Source organism: Lepisosteus oculatus, chromosome 14 (assembly GCF_040954835.1).
Source record: "Lepisosteus oculatus isolate fLepOcu1 chromosome 14, fLepOcu1.hap2, whole genome shotgun sequence".
NCBI classification, from domain to species: Eukaryota; Metazoa; Chordata; class Actinopteri; order Semionotiformes; family Lepisosteidae; genus Lepisosteus; species Lepisosteus oculatus.
Window position 1 is genome coordinate 46,018,035 of NC_090709.1, and position 26,293 is coordinate 46,044,327.

Sequence of the window (26,293 nt, forward strand, 5' to 3'; positions counted from 1 at the left end):
CTCGAAAAATTAATTCACATCTCCTTTGCTCAACTAAATAGGCTCACCCCTCTCACTGAAATGGTGCTTTTTTATTAGTTGTTGTTAATGTTTTTTTTCTGTAAAATACTTTGAGAAGCCACCTTTAAAGGCGCTATATCAAATAAAGTTCATTATTATAATATTTATTTCTGGGGTTCCTATGAGATGATGACTTGTAGGTGGTACTTGGATGCTTTGGTTGGATTAGGGGTGGTACTTGGTCCAAAAAGTTTGAGAACCACTGCTGTAGATACTTTATTGATCCCATGAGGGAAATTAATAAAGCTTATCCAGCTAGCTTTTATGTTTCACACTAAATTGCGATCTTGAAACCAAAATAATTAGAAATATGGAACACAACCGTTGTTCTCCAAGAAGGAAAGCTGTTTAACACTGACGTCACTCCTTTTTATTTAACCCAGATTGTGAAGACAACTCCACCCTATCAAAGGTAATTGTTGCACAAAAGTTGGAAAGCACACTCTGAATCCATCTGTACTGTATATTTGATTTCCGCGATCCGTTCAAGGCTGCTTGGTGCTTCGCAAGCAAGTCATTTCAGGGAAGAAACTCAGTTTAGAGAACTACTGGTGCATTTTCACTCATTGAATTTGATCTTTGTACTCTCTTTTCATTCTCAGCTATAATATTTCAAAATTACAGTTCGGATTTGTTGGAAAACTTCACAGGCATTATTAAGTTAGGACTGTACAATTGTATTTTAATATCTTGGTATATTTACCTTCATTTTAATATGGATGTAACCATAAATGTTGTACTTTTGTCGTACATTTTAACTGAGGACGCACGACGACTATTATACCTTGTGATACATGCAAGACATCTGTAAACGAAGATGTAATTACAGTCAAATTGGCAATTAACAGAAAACCACAATTGTATAATATTATTTCTCTATGTCGATGATCAGTTGAAGGATTTGAAGAAACTATATATTATTCCTCGATATCGATGATCAGTTGAAGGATTTGAAGAAACAGCAGCGATAGCAGGTGATTTTGGTTTTGAACCCATCTTTACACCTCAATAATCCATTTGTCCTCGAAAAAAGAAAAGACAGGCATGTTTTGAGTCTCATAATGATCATCTTCTCGATCCAAAGAAACATATAAATTTGATTCCTTCCGTAGTATTTGGGATTTTCTTACGAAGATCTCACGAAGTATTGCCAGGATCTATATTTAGCGTTCGGTAGTGATAACACTGCTGATATTGATTGAGTAGAAATCTATGATGTATTGACAACTTTATCTGAAGCGAGAAGTCCTAGAACGCTGCCTATGAAGTGTTAGGATTCATACCAAGATATACTTTTTGTTTTCAACCCAAAATGCTGCTATTGCATTAATCATTATATGAACTATACCAGTTTTGGTAGCTTCTCTGCATGATTTTTCAAAACTGAAACTAATTACAAAATTATTTAAGATCAACCATGACAAAAAATTATAAATCAGGACTAATATTAATATCAACTGATGTTACTACAGAAAAAAAGATTTAACTGAAATATTAATAAGACTATTTGTGATTATGTCACTTCTCTGCTTCAAGGTCAATATAAGACTCTGAAAGTAGTAAAGCAAAACTGAACTCAAAATCATATTAGGAATTCTGAGCGATATCTCCATACAGGTAATCCAACAGAACGTTGAAATATTTGAATATCATCTCTCTGTATATTGCGCTGCTTTTAACCTAGAGTAAAACTATTGGATTGAAGGAATGCTAACCGCTGGGTTAAAATGTATAGTTGTTATTTGGAGAAATCTGTAAACTCGTGATCTTATATGTTTTAAAAGACAGCACAGGAAAAAACAGTGCTGATTATTTTCCGGAGACGGAGCACTGATGACCTATCTGAGCTAATCGATAAAACCCACCCAGTGGATACTCTAGCAGAACATCAAAGAACATTCACCTTTGTATCCAAAGAAACCACAGGAACAACATCAGGTAGCACAATCAATTCCCCTTTTAAATCTTTCCTGTAAGGTATGCTATGTGAATTCATGAAGTTAATCCTCTGATCTCTTTTGAGCACGAACAAAGTATTTCTGATGGAGCGCTCTGTTCAAAGATAAGCTATTACCCCTGCCAACGATTCGGCGTGAAGAATTAAAAGTTTCACAGACAAAAGCAGCTCACCACCACAGCCAATATTGAATGTACTGTACTTGCCGGTACACTATCATGTGCACTGCCTCAAAAGTGATCTTGGCAGATGTTGTTCCCTACATAAAGCTGAACATGCCAAAGAGAATTTTTGTTGAGAAAACAAAATATTTTTTCTGCCTTGATGTTTAGCCTGTCTTTTAGAAAGTCTATCTCTAAACACCTCCTGCAGCCTAACAAAAAGCACTTTTACTGGTCGTATTGCAGGTCTTAAAACACTAACATTTGGCAGCGGTGGGATTCAAACCCACGCCCCCAGAGAGACTGGAGCCTAAATCCAGCGCCTTAGACCACTCGGCCACACTACCTTCCTCCATGTCTGTCTTCCTAACATTCCTGGCTTGGACTGGGGGGCTTCAGCTCTTGTCGTCCGATGATATCATGACATGTGGAAGTGACTGCAACTTTATCTTCCGAGATGCTTTCAATAGCACAAATGCTACTTTCACCGGCACAAACATAGCAATAACGAAAGAGGTGGGTTTCATCCTTTGTGCTGTTTGTAGGGGCGCAACTCTACGTCGATCTACTGACTTGAAGAGCAAAAATCAAAATCCTCTGCTATTACTGTTGCTTTTTTCATAGTTTCTTTAAATCCTTCATTTGAACATAGATTTTGAAGGATATTGATGATAATACCACATAAATTGTGGTTTTCTTGTGATCGCCAATTTTTTTCAAATACCAGCCTTTTTTACAGTTCCTTGCGTGTTTCACAAGGTATAATAGCCCCCCTCGCATCCTCAGCTAACATATTTTAAAATTACAATAGATTATACAGCATGCATGTTTTCATTTATATTAAAATTAAAGTAAATATACCAGAATACATACAGTGCTAACCCAATAATTCTTGTCAGGTTCTCCAACAAATCTGCGTTGTTATTTTAACATGTTTCAGCTGAGGGTGCAACAGGAGTATAAATGAATTTTCCCGCCAGCCGTTCAAAGACCAAATTCCATGAGTGAACATTATTTTTTCAGAAGTTGCCGGTATTGGACTTTGCCGGTGGTAATGAATTATATCCACAACTGTTGTAGTAGTTCCTTCTTGAAATTCGACACGTGCAAAGCACTCGTAATATCATAGGTGTTAAAGTTCGCTGAGTCTATTTGAGTCATGGTGTGTATCCCTGCCTATCATTGGGAGACAGGTAGCTTTTTTACACTCAGATTCCAATCTTCAATGCTTTGTGTGAGAGCTTACATAACTTTCATTTTCTCACATTTTCTGACGACTGTTCCAAAGGGGCACCCTGTCAATTCCGAATACTTTTCAAAAATCTGCCAGCATGTTTGATTATTGTCATTTCATTTCGAAAAAGTTCAATATTGATCATAACTAAAGAAAATAATGATCACGAACAAAAAAGGGATAAAGATGCGAGTCGATCTTGAATCACAGCTGGGTGACACGGTCTTCTGTTCTGATATGGTTGTACGAGAAACAGGAGGAATCGCCAATCTCCTATAGAACATGAGTTGAATCAGGAGTGAGACATTTCGTATACTCGTGCATATGTCAACGCCTGACCTACATCGTAAAACTAACATTAAGTTGTCAGAGACATTCATTTATATACAAACAAGAGACAGACCAAGTAATAATTCTACATTAGTTCAGATGGGTAAACCTGAACTAACTAACTAACTAATAAGCCTATTAATAATTCTACATTAACGTGTCCTACACTGATCAGACTAATTGACATGGTCTGATTCAGAGCCTGTGCAGTTCGTGCTAATTACAACAAGGACAGTTCTGAACCCTCATCACCGAACTGAGCACAAGTTCAGCTGTTCTCCAGTTTTGTTACGCATGGTTTTTCATTGCAATTGAGTTCAGAGCTGGAGCTGAACTCCAGACAGTACAGTGTTTTGGGTAAGTTGTTGAAATTCGCATGAGGCTGCAGACAACTTACCTAAAGTGTGTTCTATAGCTTTCAGGTGGAGTTCATTTATATAAAAGAATGTAAGTGGTATAAACGAAACAAGCCAGACGGCAGTCCAACCTACAGTATAATTTTCTGATGGAAGTCCTGACGCGTTATTCATTACGCCACTGACCCTGCTATTGTAGTGCTAAAATAAAACACGTTTTCTACATTTATATCTGTTTAAAAATCACTATCTAAAAAAGACAAAGGGTTTGTGTGTCGCGCTAAAATTCCGCTTCATTTCGAATGCAAATTAAAACCATTTTGTTCCAAGAAATCATAAATTTGTCACATCCTTCATACTACTAATAAGTATACGAATAAATACTCGGAAGAAGCCGCTCAGGTATTAGAGAGATTTAAAATCGGATCGGAGGATTTAGAGTCCAGACTGCAAACCAACAGCTGACACAGGTCTTTTATAGAACCGTTTTGATTTCCTCTACTTTTTCCCCGTGACGTCATTGTCCTGCTCACAGCCGAGCCCGACACACGTCTGGTTTCTGTCGCTGGGTGCATACCCTGCGGTCCATGCGGGTCCTAATACCCCAGTACAATGACGGGGACACTAAACTGTAAACAGGTGCCGTCCTTCGGCTGAGACGTAAAACCGAGGTCCTGTGATCATTCAGGAGAATGGTGGTGGTGGAGGGGAGTCCCCATTACCTGTAAAGCGCATTGAGTGGAGTATCCAGAACAGCGCTATATAAGTGTAAGCAATAATGATGATGATGATAATTATTATTATTATAATGTAAAATGCAATAAAAAAAATCAAACTTTGATTCAAAATAGATTAATGTAAAAACTGATAAAGCTAATGCTTTTTTCAGGGCTATATCTACTTTTTTTTAAAAAAGCGAAGTCTGTCGCGATTGTGAGAGTTAGAGAATGTGTTCCAGCGGGTGCCTTCATATCATGAGCGTCAGTCTCGCCCGTAGCTGCGAGAAGGTTAAAAGCGCACAAGTGATCTGTAGACGATGTTCGGGGAAGAGCTAATTCTGTTTTCAGCACAGGGAGTGAGAATGAGCTCAGCCCGGCTCCCAGCAGAATCCATTCTGGTTTGGTTACTGTTAGACTGTGCGTCTGAGGCTCTTTGGATCGCAACGTAAAAAAAACAATTGCTCACATCGTGTGACTTCCACGACAGGAAGGAAAGATATCACTTTAAAAAATCAGAACTGAAGATTTGGATCCTGGGCCTCAACTTAAAAATAAACAGAGTTTAACGACAGGAAATTGATTCCAGTTGTCAGATCACGTATACGCATACCTTAGCTTTGTGCAACAACCTGAAACTTTCAGGTACCATAAATAATATTATTGCTAAACATATGCCATTCTAATCTGCAAGCGACCAGAATATAGAATACGAATTTTTGTGCTTTGGAAGCGCTGGCCTACCTGTATCAAAATATCAGATTGTGTTTCTGCAACATTTCGTGCACAGTACGCCATTTTATCTAAAACAGTCACAACGAGGGCTTTACATGCAGTCTGGGGTATTTTCCCCTTTTATATTTTTGCCACTTTATATCGAACCTGTTACACTCCCAGAAGTGCACAGTAGCTTGTACTTAATAAAAATGTACAATTCACCGCTGGTATAAACAGATGTGTGCCGTGTTTGCCTTTGTAAGCATTTGTTTAAAAAATAAGTTCACAATATGATAAAAACACAGAAAGCACAAACTTTATAATACAACGATACAAAATCAATACCAAATCATTATGCCAATTAAGTAACTATCCTTTGAAAACAGAGAACACCTTTATATCTACAAAAAACTTGACATTTGTATGTATTTTTGAATTACAAAGCAGACAGTGTAGTCCCTTAATTCAAAGATCAGATCTTGGCCAAAACAAGACAATCAGACGTGGGCTGAATTCGGAACAGGAGCCTTTGCTTAGTCGATTATTGAGCTTTTGATCAATGTCTGAATAAAACGTTTTTAACTCTTTGATTAAATTACACGAAAAGCACCTTCCTTCAAGCCGGAATCGAACCAGCGACCTAAGGATTTCCTGTTGACTCCACTACAGTCCTCCGCTCTACCAACTGAGCTATCGAAGGAATGCTGTGGCATTGCTTTCTGGCACATACTGCCCAATGAAGTAAAATGTGAAATGGGTGATTTAAATCCCACTTCGACATCAAGTTTCCAACTCGTTTCCTTAGTCTCATTTACCTTGAATTTAAGCCACGAACCAGGATTCTACTGTATAAACTTCCAGGGATATTACAAAATGTTTGATGGGGCATCAATCATTCCAGGCGGAAATTGATTCCTTTTTTTTCTCGAGGGATCATATTAAACATTTCATTAGTATCGAGAGGAGGATCACCATGAGACACAAAACAAACAGTTTCTTTCTGTCTTTATTAGAAAGTAGCGTTTGTGCTACATTAATAATATTTTCGTGGAAATAAAGAAGTTGTAAATTTTAAAAATTTATATTTGAATCGAAATGTGGTTTTGAGTTAAATATTAGCGTGTTCATGTAATTAGTTTGTGTTTGTCATTAATATATATATATATTGCCATGTTACTAGAATTTGTAACTGAAGTTTACTAGTTGTGTTTTTTATAATGATTAGACATTTGAATACAATATTGTATATAATGTATAATTTGAACTACATATTGTTAAGGTGTGAATAATTGTATATTTTAATAATACATTTCTAAAACAAATCATTGGCTTTATTTACTAGTTTCCACACCTATAAAAATCTTTCTTTGATGTCTAATAGACATCAAAGAAAGATGTCTATTATACATCAAAGATGAGCAGTGTGTGTCGTGTTCACAGCTGATAACTAGAAGATGTCTGGAAGAGGCAAAGGCGGAAAGGGACTCGGGAAAGGAGGCGCTAAGCGTCACCATAAGGTTCTCCGTGACAACATCCAGGGAATCACCAAACCCGCCATCCGCCGCCTGGCTCGCCGTGGGGGAGTGAAGCGGATCTCCGGGCTGATCTACGAGGAGACCCGCGGGGTGCTGAAGGTGTTCCTGGAGAACGTCATCCGCGACGCCGTCACCTACACCGAGCATGCCAAGAGGAAGACCGTCACCGCCATGGACGTGGTGTACGCGCTGAAGCGCCAGGGCCGCACCCTGTACGGCTTCGGAGGCTAAACAGGAGCGGAGCTTCACTACCGGACCCCGACGTATAAACCCAAGTGACCCAGTGACATTTGTCACTGCTGAGGTTGCTTTATGGGTCTATTTTCTATACTGTGCTGATCAATTGGAAATCAAATTGCAAAAAAGACCCGTTCCCACACCTAAGGTCAAATATTAGGAATCAAAACTGCTCGAGTGTATGGAAGCACACAGCTTTATCAAGATTTCCAAGTGCAAGTTCTTTTTATTCATAAAAGACCCTATTTATGTTGTATGAGAAATATTAATATTAATACAGAATCTTTTTTCACCAAATAAATGGGCTTCCTGACTTCAGAAAGCCTTCTAGACAAATACTAAAAGAGCAAAAATTCAATTTGGTAAATGAAATGAAAACACATTCCCTACCAAACCTTGAGTACAGGCCATTCAGGGTGATAATACAGAACCATTTATAATTCAACAAATAAAACCTGTCAACTGGTAATCACCACTTATCATAGTCTCTACACGATGCTGCACAGTGGCTTCGATGTGCTTGAGGATATCACCCTTTTAAAAAAGGACATCCGGAGCATAGTCGAAGAAAGCAGTCGAGGAGTGCTGTTAAGAAGCAGAGTGCAGTTCTTGGAAGAAAATGAGAAGTGTACTCGCTTCTTTTTCAGGAAAGTGGTAGGCTCCAAGTCTGTCATGGAAAGTGTAGTTGATGAGGAGGGAAGAGAGAGTACAGAGCTGAGTGCTATCCTCTCCTGCATCAGGCCTTCTTGTCACGGACGTCCAAAGGGACTAACCGTGGGGAGCAGGAGGGCGGAAAAAGACCCATATGCGTAGCGGCAAGACGGGAAAAAGGCCCGGGCTCATTAGTGCAAAGAGTTCAGGAATGCCGTATAGAAACCTGTGCGCCCTGGTGCTAGGCGGGTCTCAGGACATCCGAACGTCAGTGCTGAGCGAGGACAGAGTGCAAGACCCGGAAATATATAGCCCAAGGGAAAGAGAGGGACAGGAAGGACAGCAGACCAGAAACTAGGGACAGGACAGAGAAGGACCGCCCTCTGGCTGCAGAGGGGGTGACACTTCTACTCAAGGCTGTACAGCTCTACAGAGGTAAAGGATGAAGAAATTCATTTTTTTACCTCAAAGCTAGAAAACGTTTTGAGTGAAGAAGATAGGGAAGTACTTGAGGGGGATTTGACAGCAGAAGAGCTGAGAGGCTATGGAGAGCTTACAGAAGGGGAAAACTCCGGGTGCTGACAGGCTCCCTAAAGGGGTGTCTGCTTTTACTACTTGCACGAATGAAGGCAAAAAAAAGCCAATCGATGTGAACAAACGGCGCTTTACAGAGGAGTACTGCCTGACTGGATCGTTGATGAACGACAGAGGCCACTCCGACCTCTTCTCGGTTTTCTTCAATGACTTACTAAGGATCTTCTTCACATTCGCCCATGCAGGGGAAGCCAGTTACACCAAAGCAAACGCAGGAAAGTGCAATTCAAGCAGAGACCAGGAGGGATTTTTTTACACCAAGAGTTGTCGGAGAATGGAACAATGCGCCCAGCCCTGTTGCTGGAGCCGATTCTTGATGAGATCTTGGGCTCACTAAGAGGCCCCTGCTGGATGCTAATCTTTCTGTTGTTCTTGCAGGTCCTGCGCTGCTTTTGAGCCGACAGAGCTCGACCTGGTCTGTCGGCACAGCCCAATTGCAAATGATCGGCTCCGCGTACAGAAGGAACGTGCGTTTGGTACAAGAGTGCATGAAGGCACCGGAAATACATTGGGAACAAATGACCGGTCGCTCAATACCTCTGTGAAGTACAGGAGCGTGCAAAACGAGGCTGTTTCCACTCGGTCTCGAACCTGGGACCTTTCGCGTGTTAGGCGAACGTGATAGCCGCTACACTACGGAAACCCGCAGGGACCGTTGCTGATGTCTCGCTTGCGTTTCGGGCTGAGAAAGGGAAGCGTCACTTTAGGCAGGGGGTGCTGGAGAGAGGAACAAAGGGCGCGATGAAACAAAATGAGAAAACCCGGGATCGAACCAGGGACCTTTAGATCTTCAGTCTAACGCTCTCCCACCTGAGCTATTTCGGCGGTGCGAAGAACACACAACCACCTGCTCCAGCCTTTCCGTGTTGCGGCATGAGCGCACCAAGAGGAGCGGGAGAGTGTTGCAGGAACGACATTCAGAAGGAAAGCCACCCAGCTGCGCCCTCTGAGCTCTGTCCAGCGCATCTTCCTTGCATGGACTCCTGCCTGCGACGGGCAGGAAACAATTAGCAAGAACAGAACGACACCCCATGGGTGTCTCATGACCGCACCTTAGGTTGTGACACGTGCAGGTGTGAGGGGTTGCCGGGCTACTTTGGAGCAGAGCTTGGGCGGAGGGGGGGCGGGAAAGCAGACAAAGAGGTGACACCTCAAGGTCTGCACGATCACAGCTCTCCGCCGCCCCAGGCTTCCGCTCGATAAGCTACTGGACACACCCGCCCCTCCTCACACAGACCGTGGAAAAGCCCCCGAGTGGGAGGGCTCTCTCTTCCTCCCAGGAGCTCTTGGACACGACGCACAGACAGGGCGCGGGGAGCCGCCGCCTGCAAACACGGCTCCAGGCAGGACTCCACTCCGCTGGAGCCGCAGAGCAGAGGAGATGGGGGCAGCTTAGCTCCTGTGCAGAGACCTGAGCTGTTGTTGCTGCGGACGCTGTCTTTTCTGCACTCGGGGTAGGAGTGAATGTTGAGTTGCCCTTAGAAATGAAGCAGAGCACTTCAACGGCACGGGTGTGTGTGTGTGCGCCCTGGTGATTCTGGGAGACAGATGGAACCTGGGCTAAAAGAGAGGGAGCACGGATACAATAGAGGTACAGCCATTCACTGTTTGACATGTCTGCACTGGTACAGAACCTAGCAATCAGAAAACGGGTGAAACTGTCTTGAGAATTAGCATACAGTACCGAGGCCCCCATGACCAAATAAAGGCTAACCTCGATAATCAGCCTAAATAATGCAGACTACAGCAAAACGACTGACTTTGAAAAGGGAATGAATGCTTCTCTGGACCTCTAACTAAAAGAAACCGGGAACCAGCAGTGGCATCGACTCCTTTCGAACTGGGATCCTATCGCAGCCCCTGGTGTCGTAACTCTTCGTATCTGATATTGGACCAAAAGAGCGCGAACACAGTCCCCCACTACCAGAAATTATGTAGTCGAGATTCCCACATTTGGGGAATTCGCAGGGGTCAGCACAGCCGGAGTGCAATGGCCAAACCTCGCTCTGGGTTAACCTTTTTTTCTTTTCACAAAAAAAATACAGGACATCACAAATCAGAAAGCTTTACATTAATATACATACTTAAAACAGTATATATGATCACACCTCATTACATTTTGACACGGTAACAGTTACATAGCAACAATTTTCTTTTTTTCTGGTGCAAATCACATTCTTTACTTAAACATGATAATGTTTTTCACAGTCTCTTGAGATATTGACCTATGCTCTCTATTTCCCACAGATTTTCTGCTTCCTCCCTCCCTTCTCTCAAAAGATCTCTGAGGTAATAGTTCTCTCGGGTGATGAACAGGGCCAGGCTACCTGCTGCCTTGACTGGGACCTCGATGCCTTTGAATAGCCCCATGTTCCTCACTCTCCACGGGGCGTCTTTCCCACTGTTCACCACGGCCCAGATCCTGTCAAACACGTCAGGAGGAAGTTTGACAGGAGAGATGCCGTATATGACGAAAGCAGCGGTCAGGGTAAAGTGGGTCGAGAGAGCCTGCAACCAATCTTCAAACTGTGCCCAGAAGGCCTTAGCAAAAAAGCAGGACCACAGGAGATGGGTCACAGTCTCCTCCTCGCCGCAGCCCACCCTAACGCAGAGAGGGCTGGGGGTGAGGCCCCTACGGTACAAGAAAGTTCGTACCGGTAAGCACTGGTGGACGACACTCCAGGCTAAATCTCTGTGAATGTTGCACAGAAACTTAGAGGATGTGTGTTTCCACACCTTCCTTGTTTTGGCTGATGTTAAAATGCCCACAGGGGTCTGCGTATTGTTCTGGGGTGCAACGACACCCCTCACTCTGAACACCTCCCTACCTACCCAGAGCCTGGAAAAATAAGTCCAGGTACGCGCTGCAGGTGCTGTTGCAAAGCCTCTCAGCACAGAGGCCAGGAAAAAGCACAGCAGCTTCGTAGCAATATCTGGGACAGACTTCCCCCCTGAGGGTAGCGGCCTGTACATTATTTCCCTTCTGAGTCTTTCCTGCTTCCCACCACATAGAAATTGAAACATCAATCTCCTCAGCACCGCCGCAACATGGTGTGGGATTGGGAAGGTAGAAGCCAGAAAATTCAAGACAGGCAAGAGCTCGGCTTTGATGACCAGCACCTTCCCTGTCATGGTGAGGTCTCGGTCCTTCCATTGCATCAGTTTTTTGTTTAAGATTGGCAATTTATTCTGCCAATTTACTGTTCCCATCTCTTCTCCAAAAGTTCTCTAGCAGCTTTGTGTTGAGTTTCCAGAGGCCTGGGCCAAAGACAGTCCCGCAGAAGAAGACAGGCTGAAGAGTGACCCCAACAACTTTCACTCTCTCTGAGACAAAGCAATAGTCAATTCTGGAGCTGCTATTCCTCCCTGACCATGTATATCCTGCTATTGTGGGATATAAAAATCTATATGTGTCTGAGAGTTTAAAGTCTTGAACTAAGTTTTGCAGGGCCAGTGAGCTGGAATCCAATTTTATCGGCCTTTTGGCTAAGATCAAGTTCAAGAGGCATGCCCGCAGTTCCAAAGTTCTAGAAGGCGATCGAAGATCCTGAAGAGTGCTTGAGCTGGTATCGCCCTAGGTTGAGCCTAGGGGGTTAAGGCCAAGCAGCAGCTGAGCTGGGTGGGATCCGGCAGCAACGTTCTCTCTCTCTGCTCTCTCCTCTCCCCTCCCCCTTTCTCTTGCTCCACCTCCTTGGCCTCTTGGCTGGGAGTAGGTACTCTTGGCCTGCCCGCGGTGCTTGCTTTCTTCCTCGAGACTCGGAAGCGCTATCCGCTCCCTCTCTCTCTCTGCCTCCTTGGCCTCTTGGCTGGGAGTAGGTACTCGTGGCCTGCCCGCGGTGCTTACTTTCTTCCTCGAGACTCGGAAGCACTATCCGCTCCCTCTCTCTCTCTCCTCCTGCGCCTGCACCCAGCTGGGCTTTGCCCACAAGGACAAAGTCCAGGGCTCACTCGCTGCTCCTTTAGCAGCTAAACCCTCCTCTCCACAGGACCTTGCTCTCTCTCTTTCTCTCCTTTTTTCTTTTTTCTCCTTTCCAGATGGCAGACAAGAAGACACTGATCCAGTTCCACTGGACCAGGAAAACAGAGACGATGCCAACTGCGAAATCCTTTTTCATTACCTTCCTGAGAGGGATCCTGCAGTTGGTGGCCGGAGATCTCTACTGCCTGCAAGACAACAAGGCAGAGAGATACATGGAGGCCTACATGGCCACGGTCACCTCATATGAAAAGGCAACGAAAATGATCAGAGAAAAAGGTAAGCACCCCCGTTTCTCTGATTTCAGGCCGGAGCCTATGAGGAAGACAAACCAGAGGACCATCACAGTCCTCACATACAACCCCTACGTACCAATGGAACTGGTAACAGCGTTCCTAGGGAGGTATGTAACTGTGGTGGGCAAACCGATGGAGATCAGGGACAGTTGCAGCGTCTTGTACGGCAAACGCCAGTACCGAGTCCTCCTGAAAGAGGACCTAGAGGGCGTCGACGGTTTCCAGCACCCCCCGGCCCGCTTCAACATCGGAGCCGACAGGGGGTACCTTTACTACCCCAGGATGCCGGATTTCTGCAAGAAGTGCAGACAGTCCGGCCACAAGGAGAACACGTGTGACATCGTCAGATGTCACAACTGTAACAAAGAGGGGCACCTGGCAAAAACCTGCCGGGCAGCCAAAAAGTGCGACGGATGCGGTGCCGAGGGACACCTCCTTCACCAATGCAATCAATCTCCGTTCCGCCGTTGTTTTTTATTACATGGAGTGTTAATATGTGTGAGATGTTCCTTTTGAGATGTTTTTTTTGCGGAATAAAGTATATTTTGTAGAACAAAAAAAATCTTATGACAAGGTTTACAAGTTATCTGTTGAACTACATTCTCATAGGTGTGGTCACATTCCAGGTCATTTGTTTACGTTTTTGTTTCTGCAGCAACTGTTAGATGAAATGTGCTAATATGTAACCTAACTCCAGTGTGAATAACTAGAAGAGGGGAGCAGCTCCATTCCAGACCAAGGGAGCTTTGAGATTGGCTGGGCCAGATCTCTCATTTGCATATCTGATTTGGAAATATAACACTAAACCCCCTTCTTGCATGGATTTAACTTGCACCCAAGAGTCCCCTACTGTGTATTGCTACTTATTTTTTATGATAAGTGGTGATTACCAGTTGACAGGTTTTATTTGTTGAATTATAAATGGTTTTGTATTATCATCCTGAATGGCCTGTATTGCCTGTTTGGTAGGGTATTTGTTTTCATTTCATTTACCAAATTGAATTTTTGCTCTTTTAGTATTTGTCTAGAAGGCTTTCTGAAGTCAGGAAGCCCATTTATTTGGTGAAAAAAGATTCTGTATTAATATTAATATTTCTCATACAACATAAATAGGGTCTTTTATGAATAAAAAGATCTTGCACTTGGAAATCTTGAGCAGTTTTGATTCCTAATATTTGACCTTAGGTGTGGGAACGGGTCTTTTTTGCCATTTGATTTCCAATTGATCAGCACAGTATAGAAAATAGACCCATAAAGCAACCTCAGCAGTGACAAATGTCACTGGGTCACTTGGGTTTATACGTCGGGGTCCAGTAGTGAAGCTCCGCTCCTGTTTAGCCTCCGAAGCCGTACAGGGTGCGGCCCTGGCGCTTCAGCGCGTACACCACGTCCATGGCGGTGACGGTCTTCCTCTTGGCATGCTCGGTGTAGGTGACGGCGTCGCGGATGACGTTCTCCAGGAACACCTTCAGCACCCCGCGGGTCTCCTCGTAGATCAGCCCGGAGATCCGCTTCACTCCCCCACGGCGAGCCAGGCGGCGGATGGCGGGCTTGGTGATTCCCTGGATGTTGTCACAGAGAACCTTATGGTGACGCTTAGCGCCTCCTTTCCCGAGTCCCTTTCCGCCTTTGCCTCTTCCAGACATCTTCTAGTTATCAGCTGTGAACACGACACACACTGCTCATCTTTGATGTATAATAGACATCTTTCTTTGATTTCTATTATACATCAAAGAAAGATTTTTATAGGTGTAGAAACTAGTAAATAAAGCCAATGATTTGTTTTAGAAATGTTTTCTTAAAATATACAATTATTCACACCTGAACAATATGTAGTTCAAATTATACATTATATACAATATTGTATTCAAATGTCTAATCATTATAAAAAACACAACTAGTAAACTTCAGTTACAAATTCTAGTAACATGGCAATATATATATATATTAATGACAAACACAAACTAATTACATGAACACGCTAATATTTAACTCAAAACCACATTTCGATTCAAATATAAATTTTTAAAATTTACAACTTCTTTATTTCCACGAAAATATTATTAATGTAGCACAAACGCTACTTTCTAATAAAGACAGAAAGAAACTGTTTGTTTTGTGTCTCATGGTGATCCTCCTCTCGAGACTAATGAAATGTTTAATATGATCCCTCGAGTAAAAAAAAGGAATCAATTTTCGCCTGGAATGATTGATGCCCCATCAAACATTTTGTAATATCCCTGGAAGTTTATACAATAGAATCCTGGTTCGTGGCTTAAATTCAAGGTAAATGAGACTAAGGAAACGAGTTGGAAACTTGATGTCTAAGTGGGATTTAAATCACCCATTTCACATTTTACTTCATTGGGCAGTATGTGCCAGAAAGCAATGCCACAGCATTCCTTCGATAGCTCAGTTGGTAGAGCAGAGGACTGTAGTGGAGTCAACAGGGAATCCTTAGGTCGCTGGTTTGATTCTGGCTCGAAGGAAGGTGCTTTTCGTGTAATTTAATCAAAGAGTTAAAAACGTTTTATTCAGACATTGATCAAAAGCTCAATAATCGACTAAGCAAAGGCTCCTGTTCCGAATTCAGCCCACGTCTGATTGTCTTGTTTTGGCCAAGATCTGATCTTTGAATTAAGGGACTACACTGTCTGCTTTGTAATTCAAAAATACATACAATGTCAAGTTTTTTGTAGATATAAAGGTGTTCTCTGTTTTCAAAGGATAGTTACTTAATTGGCATAATGATTTGGTATTGATTTTGTATCATTGTATTATAAAGTTTGTGCTTTCTGTGTTTTTATCATATTGTGAACTTATTTTTTAAACAAATGCTTACAAAGGCAAACACGGCACACATCTGTTTATACCAGCGGTGAATTGTACATTTTTATTAAGTACAAGCTACTGTGCACTTCTGGGAGTATAACAGGTTCGATATAAAGTGGCAAAAATATAAAAGGGGAAAATACCCCAGACTGCATGTAAAGCCCTCGTTGTGACTGTTTTAGATAAAATGGCGTACTATGCATGAAATGTTGCAGAAACACAATCTGATATTTTGATACAGGTAGGCCAGCGCTTCCAAAGCATGCAGGTGTAGAACAGGACTTAATGCATTTTTATACAAAAATTTGTGTTCTATATTCTGGTCGCTTGCAGATTAGAATGGCATATGTTTAGCAATAATATTATTTATGGTACCTGAAAGTTTCAGGTTGTTGCACAAAGTTAAGGTATGCACATACGTGATCTGACAACTGGAATCAATTTCCTGTCGTTAAACTCTGTTTATTTTTAAGTTGAGGCCCAGGATCCAAATCTTCAGTTCTGATTTTTTAAAGTGATATCTTTCCTTCCTGTCGTGGAAGTCACACGATGTGAGCAATTGTTTTTTTTACGTTGCGATCCAAAGAGCCTCAGACGCACAGTCTAACAGTAACCAAACCAGAATGGATTCTGCTGGGAGCCGGGCTGAGCTCATTCTCACTCCCTGTGCTGAAAACAGAATTATTTCTTCCCCGAACATCGTCCACAGATCACTTGTGCGCTTTTAACCGTCTCGCAGCTACGGGCGAGACTGACGCTCATGATATGAAGGCACCCGCCGGAACACATTCTCTAACTCTCACAATCGCGACAGACTTCGCTTTTTTTAAAAAAAGTAGACATAGCCCTGAAAAAAGCATTAGCTTTATCAGTTTTTACATTAATCTATTTTGAATCAAAGTTTGATTTTTTTTATTGCATTTTACATTATAATAATAATAATTATCATCATCATCATTATTGCTTACACTTATATAGCGCTGTTCTGGATACTCCACTCAATGCGCTTTACAGGTAATGGGGACTCCCCTCCACCACCACCATTCTCCTGAATGATCACAGAGAGTCAGGACCTCGGTTTTACGTCTCAGCTGAAGGACGGCACCTGATTACAGTTTAGTGTCCCCGTCATTGTACTGGGGTATCAGGACCCGCATGGACTGCAGGGTGAGCGCCCAGCGACAGAAACCAGACATGTGTCGGGCTCGGCTGTGAGCAGGACAATGACGTCACGGGGACAAAGTAGAGGACATCAAAACGGTTCTATAAAAGACCTGTGTCAGCTGTTGGTTTGCAGTCTTGACTCTAAATCCTCCGATCCGATTTTAAATCTCTCTAATACCTGAGCGGCTTCTTCCGAGTATTTATTCGTATACTTATTAGTAGTATGAAGGATGTGACAAATTTATGATTTCTTGGAACAAAATGGTTTTTATTTGCATTCAAAATGAAGCGGAATTTTAGAGCGACTCACAAACCCTTTGTCTTTTTTAGATAGTAATTTTTAAACAGACATAAATGTAGAAAACGTGTTTTATTTTAGCACTACAATAGCAGGGTCAGTGGCGTAATGAATAACGTGTCAGGACTTCCATCAGAAAATTATACTGTAGGTTGGGCTGCCGTCTGGCTTGTTTCGTTTATACCACTTACATTCTTTTATATAAATGAACTCCACCTGAAAGCTATAGAACACACTTTAGGTAAGTTGTCTGCAGCCTCATGCGAATTTCGACAACTTACCCAAAACACTGTACTGTCTGGAGTTCAGCTCCAGCTCTGAACTCAATTGCAATGAAAAACCATGCGTAACAAAACTGGAGAACAGCTGAACTTGTGCTCAGTTCGGTGATGAGGGTTCAGAACTGTCCTTGTTGTAATTAGCACGAACTGCACAGGCTCTGAATCAGACCATGTCAATTAGTCTGATCAGTGTAGGACACGTTAATGTAGAATTATTAATAGGTTTATTAGTTAGTTAGTTCAGGTTTACCCACCTGAACTAATGTAGAATTATTACTTGGTCTGTCTCGTTTGTATATAAATGAATGTCTCTGACAACTTAATGTTAGTTTTACGATGTAGGTCAGGCGTTGACATATGCACGAGTATACGAAATGTCTCACTCCTGATTCAACTTATGTTCTATAGGAGATTGGCGATTCCTCCTGTTTCTCATACAACCATATCAGAACAGAAGACCGTGTCACCCAGCTGTGATTCAAGATCGACTCGCATCTTTATCCCTTTTTTGTTCGTGATCATTATTTTCTTTAGTTATGATCAATATTGAACTTTTTCGAAATGAAATGACAATAATCAAACATGCAGGCAGATTTTTGAAAAGTATTCAGAATTGACAGGGTGCCCCTTTGGAACAGTCGTCAGAAAATGTGAGAAAATGAAAGTTATGTAAGCTCTGACACAAAGCATTGAAGATTGGAATCTGAGTGTAAAAAAGCTACCCGTCTCCCAATGATAGGCAGGGATACACACCATGACTCGAATAGACTCAGCGAACTTTAACACCTATGATATTACAAGTGCTTTGCACGTGTCGAATTTCAAGAAGGAACTACTACAACAGTTGTGGACATAATTCATTACCACCAGCAAAGTCCAATACCGGCAGCTTCTGAGAAAATAATGTTCACTCATGGAATTTGGTCTTTGAATGGCTGGCGGGAAAATTCATTTATGCTCCTGTTGCACCCTCAGCTGAAACATGTTAAAATAACAAAGCAGATTTGTTGGAGAACCTGACAAGAATTATTGGGTTAACACTGTATGTATTCTGGTATATTTACTTTAATTTTAATATAAATGTAAACATGCATGCTGTATAATCTATTGTAATTTTAAAATATGTTAGCTGAGGATGCGAGGGGGGCTTTTATACCTTGTGAAACACGCAAGGAACTGTAAAAAAGGCTGATATTTGAAAAAAATTGGCGATCACAAGAAAACCACAATTTATGTGGTATTATCATCAATATCCTTCAAAATCCATGTTCAAATGAAGGATTTAAAGAAACTATGAAAAAAGCAACAGTAATAGCAGAGGATTTTGATTTTTTCTCTTCAAGTCAGTAGATCGACATAGAGTTGCGCCCCTACAAACAGCACAAAGGATGAAACCCACCTCTTTCGTTATTGCTATGTTTGTGCCGGTGAAAGTAGCATTTGTGCTATTGAAAGCATCTCGGAAGATGAAGGTGCAGTCACTTCCACATGTCATGATATCATTAGATCCGACGACAAGAGCTGAAGCCCCCGGCATTTTCCAAGCCAGGAATGTGAGGAAGACAGACATGGAGGAAGGTAGTGTGGCCGAGCGGTCTAAGGCGCTGGATTTAGGCTCCAGTCTCTCTGGGGGCGTGGGTTCGAATCCCACCGCTGCCAAATGTTAGCGTTTTAAGACCTGCAATACGATCAGTAAAAGAGCTTTTTGTTAGGCTGCGGGAGGTGTTTAGAGATAGACTTTCTAAAAGACAGGCTTAACATCAAGGCAGAAAAAATATTTTGTTTTCTCAACAGAAATTCTCTTTGGCACGTTCAGCTTTATGTAGGGAACAACATCTGCCAAGATCACTTTTGAGGCAGTGCACATGATAGTGTACCGGCAAGTAAATTTAATATTGGCTATGGTGGTGAGCTGCTTTTGTCTGTGAAACTTTTAATTCTTCACGCCGAATCGTTGGCAGGGGTAAAGCTTATTAAATCTTTGAACATAGCGCTCCATTAGAAGTACTTTGTTCGTGATCAAAAGAGATCAGAGGATTAACTTCATGAATTCACATAGCATACCTTACAGGAAAGATTTAAAAGGGGAATTGATTGTGCTTCCTGATGTTGTTCCTGTGGTTTCTTTGGATACAGAGGTGAATGTTCTTTGACGTTCTGCTAGAGTATCCACTGGGTGGGCTTTATCAATCAGCTCGGATAGGTCATCAGTGCTCCGCCTCCGGAAAATAATCAGCACTGTCGTTTTTTCCTGTGCTGTCTTTTAAAACATATAAGATCACAAGTTTACAGATTTCTCCAAATAACAACTATACATTTTAACCCAGCGGTTAGCATTCCTTCAATCCAATAGTTTTACTCCTGGTAAAAAGCAGCGAAATATATAGAGAGATGATATTCAAATATTTCAACATTCTTATTGGATTACCTGTATGGATATTTCGCTCAGAATTCCTAATATGATTTTGAGTTCAGTTTTGCTTTACTACTTTCAGAGTCTTTTATTGACCTTGCTGAAGCAGAGAAGTGACATAATCACAAATGCGACCTACCTGTGCTGCTGTTTTTGGTTAATAATGATTAAAAAAAAACAGCTCCTTGCATTAAGAGCAAGAGCAACCAACACGCTCGCTGGTTGTGTTTGGTATTTTCCGGGGTGCTCTTCCTCAGCTGCAAAGTTATTTGGTGAGCAAAGACCTCTGAGAAGGAGTCTGAATCCGTCAACAACACAGGAATTCTAAGATCGCACTGCTGTCTTGTGTACAGAGATCTGCTTTTTCCTTATAGAGTTTTTTGGTATTTAAGAACACGTATCCTACCTTGAATGCTAGTTTCAAAAGATATGTTACCGGATCACAGATTTTCTTGAAAAGATTTGGGGATGCACTTACCGGGATTCAAACCCGGCTCAATTATTTAGAAGGCACCTATACCACCAACTCACTTCTGAGAAACACCGGCACATTTCCGCAATCCTCCCTCTCACCTACAAAGTTATGAAGAGACAGACGTCCAATGAAAACTAATTTGATTCACTCAAGGCTCCGTTCTTTTATTGTGATGTCATTTTAATTAATGTTAGCTGTGATAAGGTGTTGTTTCTGTCTCTTAAAGTTTAAGTCTGCTCCTTTCTTCCTGGTTTAGAAATAACATGTTTCATGATTGTTTACAAACACCACTATCAATTATTTGTCCAGCTCTAACGCCTGTGTGCGTTGACAAGGCATCTCCAAAGGACATATTAAATAACATGATCCTTCCTGTTACCATTCCTGTGGTTGGAGCATTGTTTCGCCCTTTTTCGTTCTTCTACAATATTTGCAGACAGGAGTTTATCACTCGAGTTGCACAAAACAAGTCGGTCCATGAAAATCATCAGTACTGCTGTTGTTCTATGCGTAGTTTAATCAAGGTAGTCGAGTGAGGAGGTGTTATGGTGTTATGGATTCGGTAAGAGGGACCGAAACCAGTGAGAGAACCCACTTCCAGGAGCTGACAAAGCCTAGCCGTGATCCAAAGAAAGCCGTAGTAGAAGGAACGAGCCGAGAGTCCAGGGGAAGGCAGAGATCCAAAAGGGAACGAGTTACCGAAGCCGAAGCGTGATCCGAAATCGTAGACAAAAGAGCAATCCGATAGTCCAGGGGTAGCCAGAGATCCAAAACAGAGCGTAAGTAACGAAGCCAAGCCGTGATCCGAAAAGCCGTAGTCAAAAGGGAGAAAACCGTAAACCGAAAGCCGAAAGCCAAGAAGAACACAGGGTAGGAGTAGGAGTAGGAGTAGGAGTAGGAGTAGGAGTAGGAGTAGGAGTAGCGCAACCAGGAAGCTCTAAAGGAAAACCAATACTGAGCAACGAGGTAGGGAAAGACAGGTGTTTAAGTAGGATGAGACGGGGGTGTGGTGGTGAATAGGAAAACTGATAGGTAAACTGATGGATTAGGGCTACGCCTACTTCTGCCTCTTCCGTTGCCGGGAGGCAGGGATCGTAACAGTAGGTAAAAAAGCACTCCCCATCGATAAATCAATCATCGTCGCCCGTGTGACTGGATATAAAAATAACGGGTTCATTTTAACCAATCTCTGGAAGTTTCGATGCTGTTATTTTTCCTTCCTTATTTCTTCATTCCTATGAATTTACTCTGTAGTAGAGGAAACGCAAAAGTGGGAAACTGCAGGCATCCTTCGTTAGTGGTGGATTGTGTTCAGGGAGCATCAGCACATCTCAGTTCTGTTAATAAGTCTGTTGGGGATATACCTCAGTGGTAGAGCGCATGCTTTGCATGTATGAGGTCCCAGCATCTCCAGGTGCTTTATATTACTGTGCTCACATTGCAATCTTCTGTTGAATGTGAACTCTTTGCTCGTGTTCATAGAGAGCCAAGTTCACACAATTAAACTCAGGCACACTCGAAGTGCTACGGTGTTGCTCTGCTGTTTTAAATGTACCTCTAAGGCACTTAGTTCTGTTAACTACCAAATGATTTGAACTAATTTTATGTCATATTCAGGAAATCCAGAGGTCTTCAGACGTGTCGTGGCTGTTGAAGAAGACACCTTTTGAATCTCACCCGGGATTTCCTGAGAGATCATTCAGCGAGCGAGTCCTCCCTCTGGACTCCGCACTGAGCTGAAAACTGCGCGAATTCCATTGTACAACCGAGAAAAAAACTGATGGACCAAACAACGACATTTGATGATTGCAAGAAATTCAAGAAACACAACAGTCCGAACACAGGTTTGAATCCCGAACGCTTAATTTAAAAGACAAAGCGAAGGATACGACCTGTAAACTCTCTTCATGTCTTACAGTTTATGATATAAAAAAATCTTACTTTCATAATAATTTCTTGCTGCTGATAGACTATTTATTGAATTTTAACAAATTCACAATTACAAACATTTTGGGTTAAACAGTTACTGACATACTTTAACGAAGAGAAACGTTAGTGCCTTCCGGTGTGTGAGCCAATTTCTCAAAACAATATTTGTTAGTCTCTCGGGAGGCTGCGCAAGGTGTTTAGAGATATAATTTCTAAAAGGCAGGCTCCCTGAGCTTAACATCAAGGCAGAAAAAATGTTTTTTTCTCTACAGAAATGCTCTTTAAATTTCAGCATAGTTACAACTCCCTTTATAAAGGGTATGCACATTTATAGAACCAAGGCATTGAAACGTTTTTTTTAATTGTTGTTCCAAAAAATGTTCCATTTGTTTTCGTTCTTAATGTTGTTGATTTTAAGATCTTATTAAATGCGAAAAAATCTGACTGTGAAATAAGGTCAAAATGCTATTGAAAAAATCAGTAATGTGAGGAAAGATGAATTGTGGGAGCCCCTTACCTCCCCATGTCATGCTGTATTTCTCACTCATTCTACTGGGAGTGGTGCCGTCGCTTCTGGATAAAGTCTATCAGCGGTCATTCCAGACGGGTCAGGTACTGTATGACTGCGCTTCGGCACAAGAAGAGACATGTGACTTGCGAGGATCCCGACAGTGGCACTCACTTTCCAGAGCCTGGATAGCTCAGTCGGTAGAGCATCAGACTTTTAATCTGAGGGTCCAGGGTTCAAGTCCCTGTTCAGGCGTTTGTGTTTTCCTTAAGTGCATTGTGAATTTAATTATAAATCGTATTTTATGTTCCACTCTTCTAGCTGTACTGTCGATATTTTAAAAGTTAATCACTTGTATTTTCTTTAGTGTTTCCTTTCACAAACCGAAAATGTTCAAGACTATTTTGTCACCGCACTCCATGTAGATAATCACAGGAAAAGAAAAGGAAACGCAGTGAGGAGCTCACACAGTGAGTACTCTTGAATACAACAAGAGGAAAGCCACACTGTGGAACATCACGTCCAAGTTTACAGTGACGGCTTCTATTTCCACTGATGAATGAGACAGATTCATGAGGAGATCCTCAGCACAATTAAGCGAACACATCGCTATTTCGGTCTGATGTAGAGGCTCCATGTGTGTCAGCAGTACTATAAATTTTAAGTCTTATACACTTTCAGGGGCTGCATCTGTAGTGCTTCATCTAAGAAGACTGTTTTACTTTACCACACGATTACATTCACCCACCCAATTTATTCTCAGAATACCCAATGGCTCAATAACCCTGTTTTCCCCTGGGAACCACCAGTGTACAGTCCCATTCCATTCAAAAATATAACAAATATATTAAATTAATATATTCAATGAACAAATATATTCAGTGAGCTGTGTAACAGAGAGCTGAAACTGTTTTTAGGGATGGCTGAGTGTTTAAGGTGTTGGACTTAAGCTCAATAAGCAAATGTCTATGTGGGTTCAATCCCTGCTCCTGTAATCTGCTTTTGAAGTGACAGAACACTTTGAAGATTTACACTCTATTAAAATATGTACAGGTATTTACAAAATTTGAGTTCTCTTCACACCCTGGAATAACTGAACTGAATAAACTGAATAAAAGTGGTTTGACGGGAAAGCAAATTAAATATTACAATGATATTCCAAGCAACTGATGTGTGCCGGAACCAAATGTCATCCACTGTGGGCTTTGTAAATTTGTAAATGCTGGCAGAGGGATTTGAACGAGCAACCTTCCAACCACAGGCGCAGATCCTGAGCCACAGAGCCACTGCTCCACCCCAAGTATGTAAAGTAAAGTATAGTAAAGAATATACAGTATATTAAGCACGCAAACTTAAATGTTCAAAGTTTTCAGGCTCTTTAGCATTTTCCTTCACATATGGAAAAAGTTCAATGTGTTCTTGTCACATTTCTCCAAGTAGATAATCTACACAAGAGCGCATGTAACAGTTACAGGACATACAGTGAGGAATTCGCGCAGCTTTCAGCTCAGTGCAGAGTCCAGAGGGAGGAATCACTCGCTGAACGATTTCTCAGGAAATCTCGGTTGAGATTCAACAGGTGCTTCTTCAACAGCTACGACAAGTTGGAAGACTCATTGAAGTCTGAAGAGATCAGCCTCTGTGACAGAGTGTCCAGTGACACAAACTAACTGTCCTGCTGTTCTCTGCTAATGTAGAGGGTGAATGTTGATTTAGGTGAATGTAAGGTTTCTTTCTTGTAAAATATTTTCAAGTGTATTTTTGCTGCTGAAAATTAATCTTGTGTATTTGAATGAATTCTGATATTGTCACCTAATTCTGTACATTGTTTCATCAGACTAGAACATTTAGAGGAGCTCAATTGCATTAATTAATTGCATAGTGATATTATTTCTTGCCGTTTAAATACTTCAGTCAAAACTATAGAGAAGTTGCTCCTGTTTTCACCATTATAAGAACTGTGATGCACCAGTATTATTTACTCTCATAAAAGTATTGTAATTGTATTGTTCTGTTCCGTTACAGCCTTGAGTGACACAAATCTTCTCCTTTACTGCACTACACTTCTCCAGAGGCCAGTTCAGCACACAAGGATCCTCAGTCAAACAAACACTGCAATCATTTGATAAATGCCATTTCTCATCCTTTCTCTTAGTGTTGGTGCTACTATTGTATGCAAAGGAGGCGACTTGACAATGAAAGGTGTAATCATCTTAAAGAGAGTCTTCATGAAGGTGTGTGTAGGCAAGCTCTTGAAGAAAGATGTGAAGACGGGGGTTTGAATTTAATATTTTCTGTAGGGGGTTTAGACTTCTAAGTCACAAGCTGGGGTTTATGGCAGGAAAGGGGGTTAACTGATAAGGATTGCAGATGCAAGCTAGGAACCCCCCTGGGTGTAATGTTAAACTGACCATTTGCCCAGAACATCGTAAACTGGCCAAATACCATGAACCCCCCTCTTTACCATCAGACTGAGTGACTTCAGAAACGGAGAAGAAAACACTATATAACCCAAAAGTTTGTAACAGTACGTTGAACAATACTTCGGTTTTGTTGTTTCTTGCGGGAAACAAGACTTCGGCTTTATTGTTCCTTGCATGCAATAAACTCATCTGTTTTACTTCATCTCGGGATCAAGAACCTTATTTCTTCTGTTACAACAAATTTGGCGTAGTCGGCGGATGCTCCAGAAGGCGCAGAACTTCCCATCGGCAGGAGAGACGGTCAGCGCGCACATAACTAAGAGGTAAGGACTCCTCTTTTATTTAAAAGTCCCGACTCTCTCTGACCGATTGGGAAATCTCTGCTCCCTGCGAGAATCGCCCGAGATGACGGAGTAAACGTGAGTTTCTGAATTCCTCTGGCCCGGGGAAGGCACCAGTGTATGTAATGGGTTGGTTGCTGTAAGCCAAGAATTTGGTCTGGCAGGGGTTCCGCGGTATTGTGTACAGGCGTTCGAAGCTGGTGTATGCCTTAATTGCGCGTGGAGTTTTGAACGGGTTTTGGACCCTTACCGTGAAGTTCAGAACTGGTGTGGGTCTTAATTGCACCCGGAGTTCTGAAGGTCAGAACTGGTTTGGGTCTTAATTGCACCCGGAGTTCTGAGGCTCAGAATCGGTGTGGGGCTTAATTGCGCCCTGGGTTCTAGAGCAAGTGGTGCATTAAATGCATGTAGTTCAGGACTGGTGTGGGTCTTAATTGCACCCGGAGTTCTGTGGCTCGGGATCGGTGTGGGCCTTAATTGCGCCCGGGTACCTGAGATTAGCTACGCCTTGATCGTGCACAGATTGGAGTGGCGTGGTTTCTGGCGTGGCGTGGTTTTTTTTTTGTTTTAAAGGAAACAGGAGTAGAAGAGATATATGTATGTATGTTTTTGGTGTTTTCCTTGTTTGTGAAATACATATACACACGCACGACACTAACATAAACACACCTCATAATAAAAGAGCAAAGCATTAAGTAGCAGGATTTAAAGGACGTGGAGACCCGAGAATCGCCCTGATTGAGCTCAGTGCGTAAGTCCACCCCGGGGCAAAAGCAGCAATGCTGGCGTTCTGGGGATGGTGAATTACT

The 26,293-nt window shown here is 42.0% G+C and overlaps 2 protein-coding genes, 8 non-coding genes and 1 pseudogene across 10 annotated transcripts; 5 read left to right on the forward strand and 6 right to left on the reverse strand.

Annotated features, from left to right (window-relative positions):
* Positions 1 to 2,443: 2,443 nt before the first annotated feature.
* Positions 2,444 to 2,525, reverse strand: trnal-uag (transfer RNA leucine (anticodon UAG)). The gene has a single exon. It is a non-coding gene; the product is annotated as a tRNA-Leu (tRNA).
* A 3,618-nt stretch (positions 2,526 to 6,143) lies between these two features.
* trnay-gua (transfer RNA tyrosine (anticodon GUA)) lies at positions 6,144 to 6,231 on the reverse strand. The gene is given in 2 exon segments: positions 6,144 to 6,179; positions 6,195 to 6,231. It is a non-coding gene; the product is annotated as a tRNA-Tyr (tRNA).
* A 754-nt stretch (positions 6,232 to 6,985) lies between these two features.
* Positions 6,986 to 7,297, forward strand: LOC138242641 (histone H4-like). Its single transcript, XM_069198192.1, has one exon. It carries the CDS (start codon positions 6,986 to 6,988, stop codon positions 7,295 to 7,297), a length of 312 nt encoding a protein of 103 aa, XP_069054293.1.
* A 306-nt stretch (positions 7,298 to 7,603) lies between these two features.
* Positions 7,604 to 7,659, reverse strand: LOC138243792 (U7 small nuclear RNA). The gene has a single exon (XR_011192410.1). It is a non-coding gene; the product is annotated as a U7 small nuclear RNA (small nuclear RNA).
* A 1,641-nt stretch (positions 7,660 to 9,300) lies between these two features.
* On the reverse strand, positions 9,301 to 9,373 carry trnaf-gaa (transfer RNA phenylalanine (anticodon GAA)). The gene has a single exon. It is a non-coding gene; the product is annotated as a tRNA-Phe (tRNA).
* Positions 9,374 to 10,440: 1,067 nt separating this feature from the next.
* LOC138243711 (U1 spliceosomal RNA) lies at positions 10,441 to 10,591 on the reverse strand (annotated as a pseudogene).
* Positions 10,592 to 13,819: 3,228 nt separating this feature from the next.
* LOC138243793 (U7 small nuclear RNA) lies at positions 13,820 to 13,875 on the forward strand. Its single transcript, XR_011192411.1, has one exon. It is a non-coding gene; the product is annotated as a U7 small nuclear RNA (small nuclear RNA).
* A 279-nt stretch (positions 13,876 to 14,154) lies between these two features.
* Positions 14,155 to 14,466, reverse strand: LOC138242642 (histone H4-like). Its single transcript, XM_069198193.1, has one exon. It carries the CDS (start codon positions 14,464 to 14,466, stop codon positions 14,155 to 14,157), a length of 312 nt encoding a protein of 103 aa, XP_069054294.1.
* A 755-nt stretch (positions 14,467 to 15,221) lies between these two features.
* On the forward strand, positions 15,222 to 15,309 carry trnay-gua (transfer RNA tyrosine (anticodon GUA)). Its single transcript is given in 2 exon segments — positions 15,222 to 15,258; positions 15,274 to 15,309. It is a non-coding gene; the product is annotated as a tRNA-Tyr (tRNA).
* Positions 15,310 to 18,972: 3,663 nt separating this feature from the next.
* Positions 18,973 to 19,054, forward strand: trnal-uag (transfer RNA leucine (anticodon UAG)). The gene has a single exon. It is a non-coding gene; the product is annotated as a tRNA-Leu (tRNA).
* A 3,848-nt stretch (positions 19,055 to 22,902) lies between these two features.
* On the forward strand, positions 22,903 to 22,975 carry trnak-uuu (transfer RNA lysine (anticodon UUU)). Its single transcript has one exon. It is a non-coding gene; the product is annotated as a tRNA-Lys (tRNA).
* The last annotated feature ends 3,318 nt before the right edge of the window (positions 22,976 to 26,293 follow it).

Bases quoted from the DNA above. Each gene is read 5' to 3' on its own strand.
- LOC138242641 (XM_069198192.1), top strand. From the start codon at position 6,986: ATGTCTGGAAGAGGCAAAGGCGGAAAGGGACTCGGGAAAGGAGGCGCT.
- LOC138242642 (XM_069198193.1), bottom strand. From the start codon at position 14,466: ATGTCTGGAAGAGGCAAAGGCGGAAAGGGACTCGGGAAAGGAGGCGCT.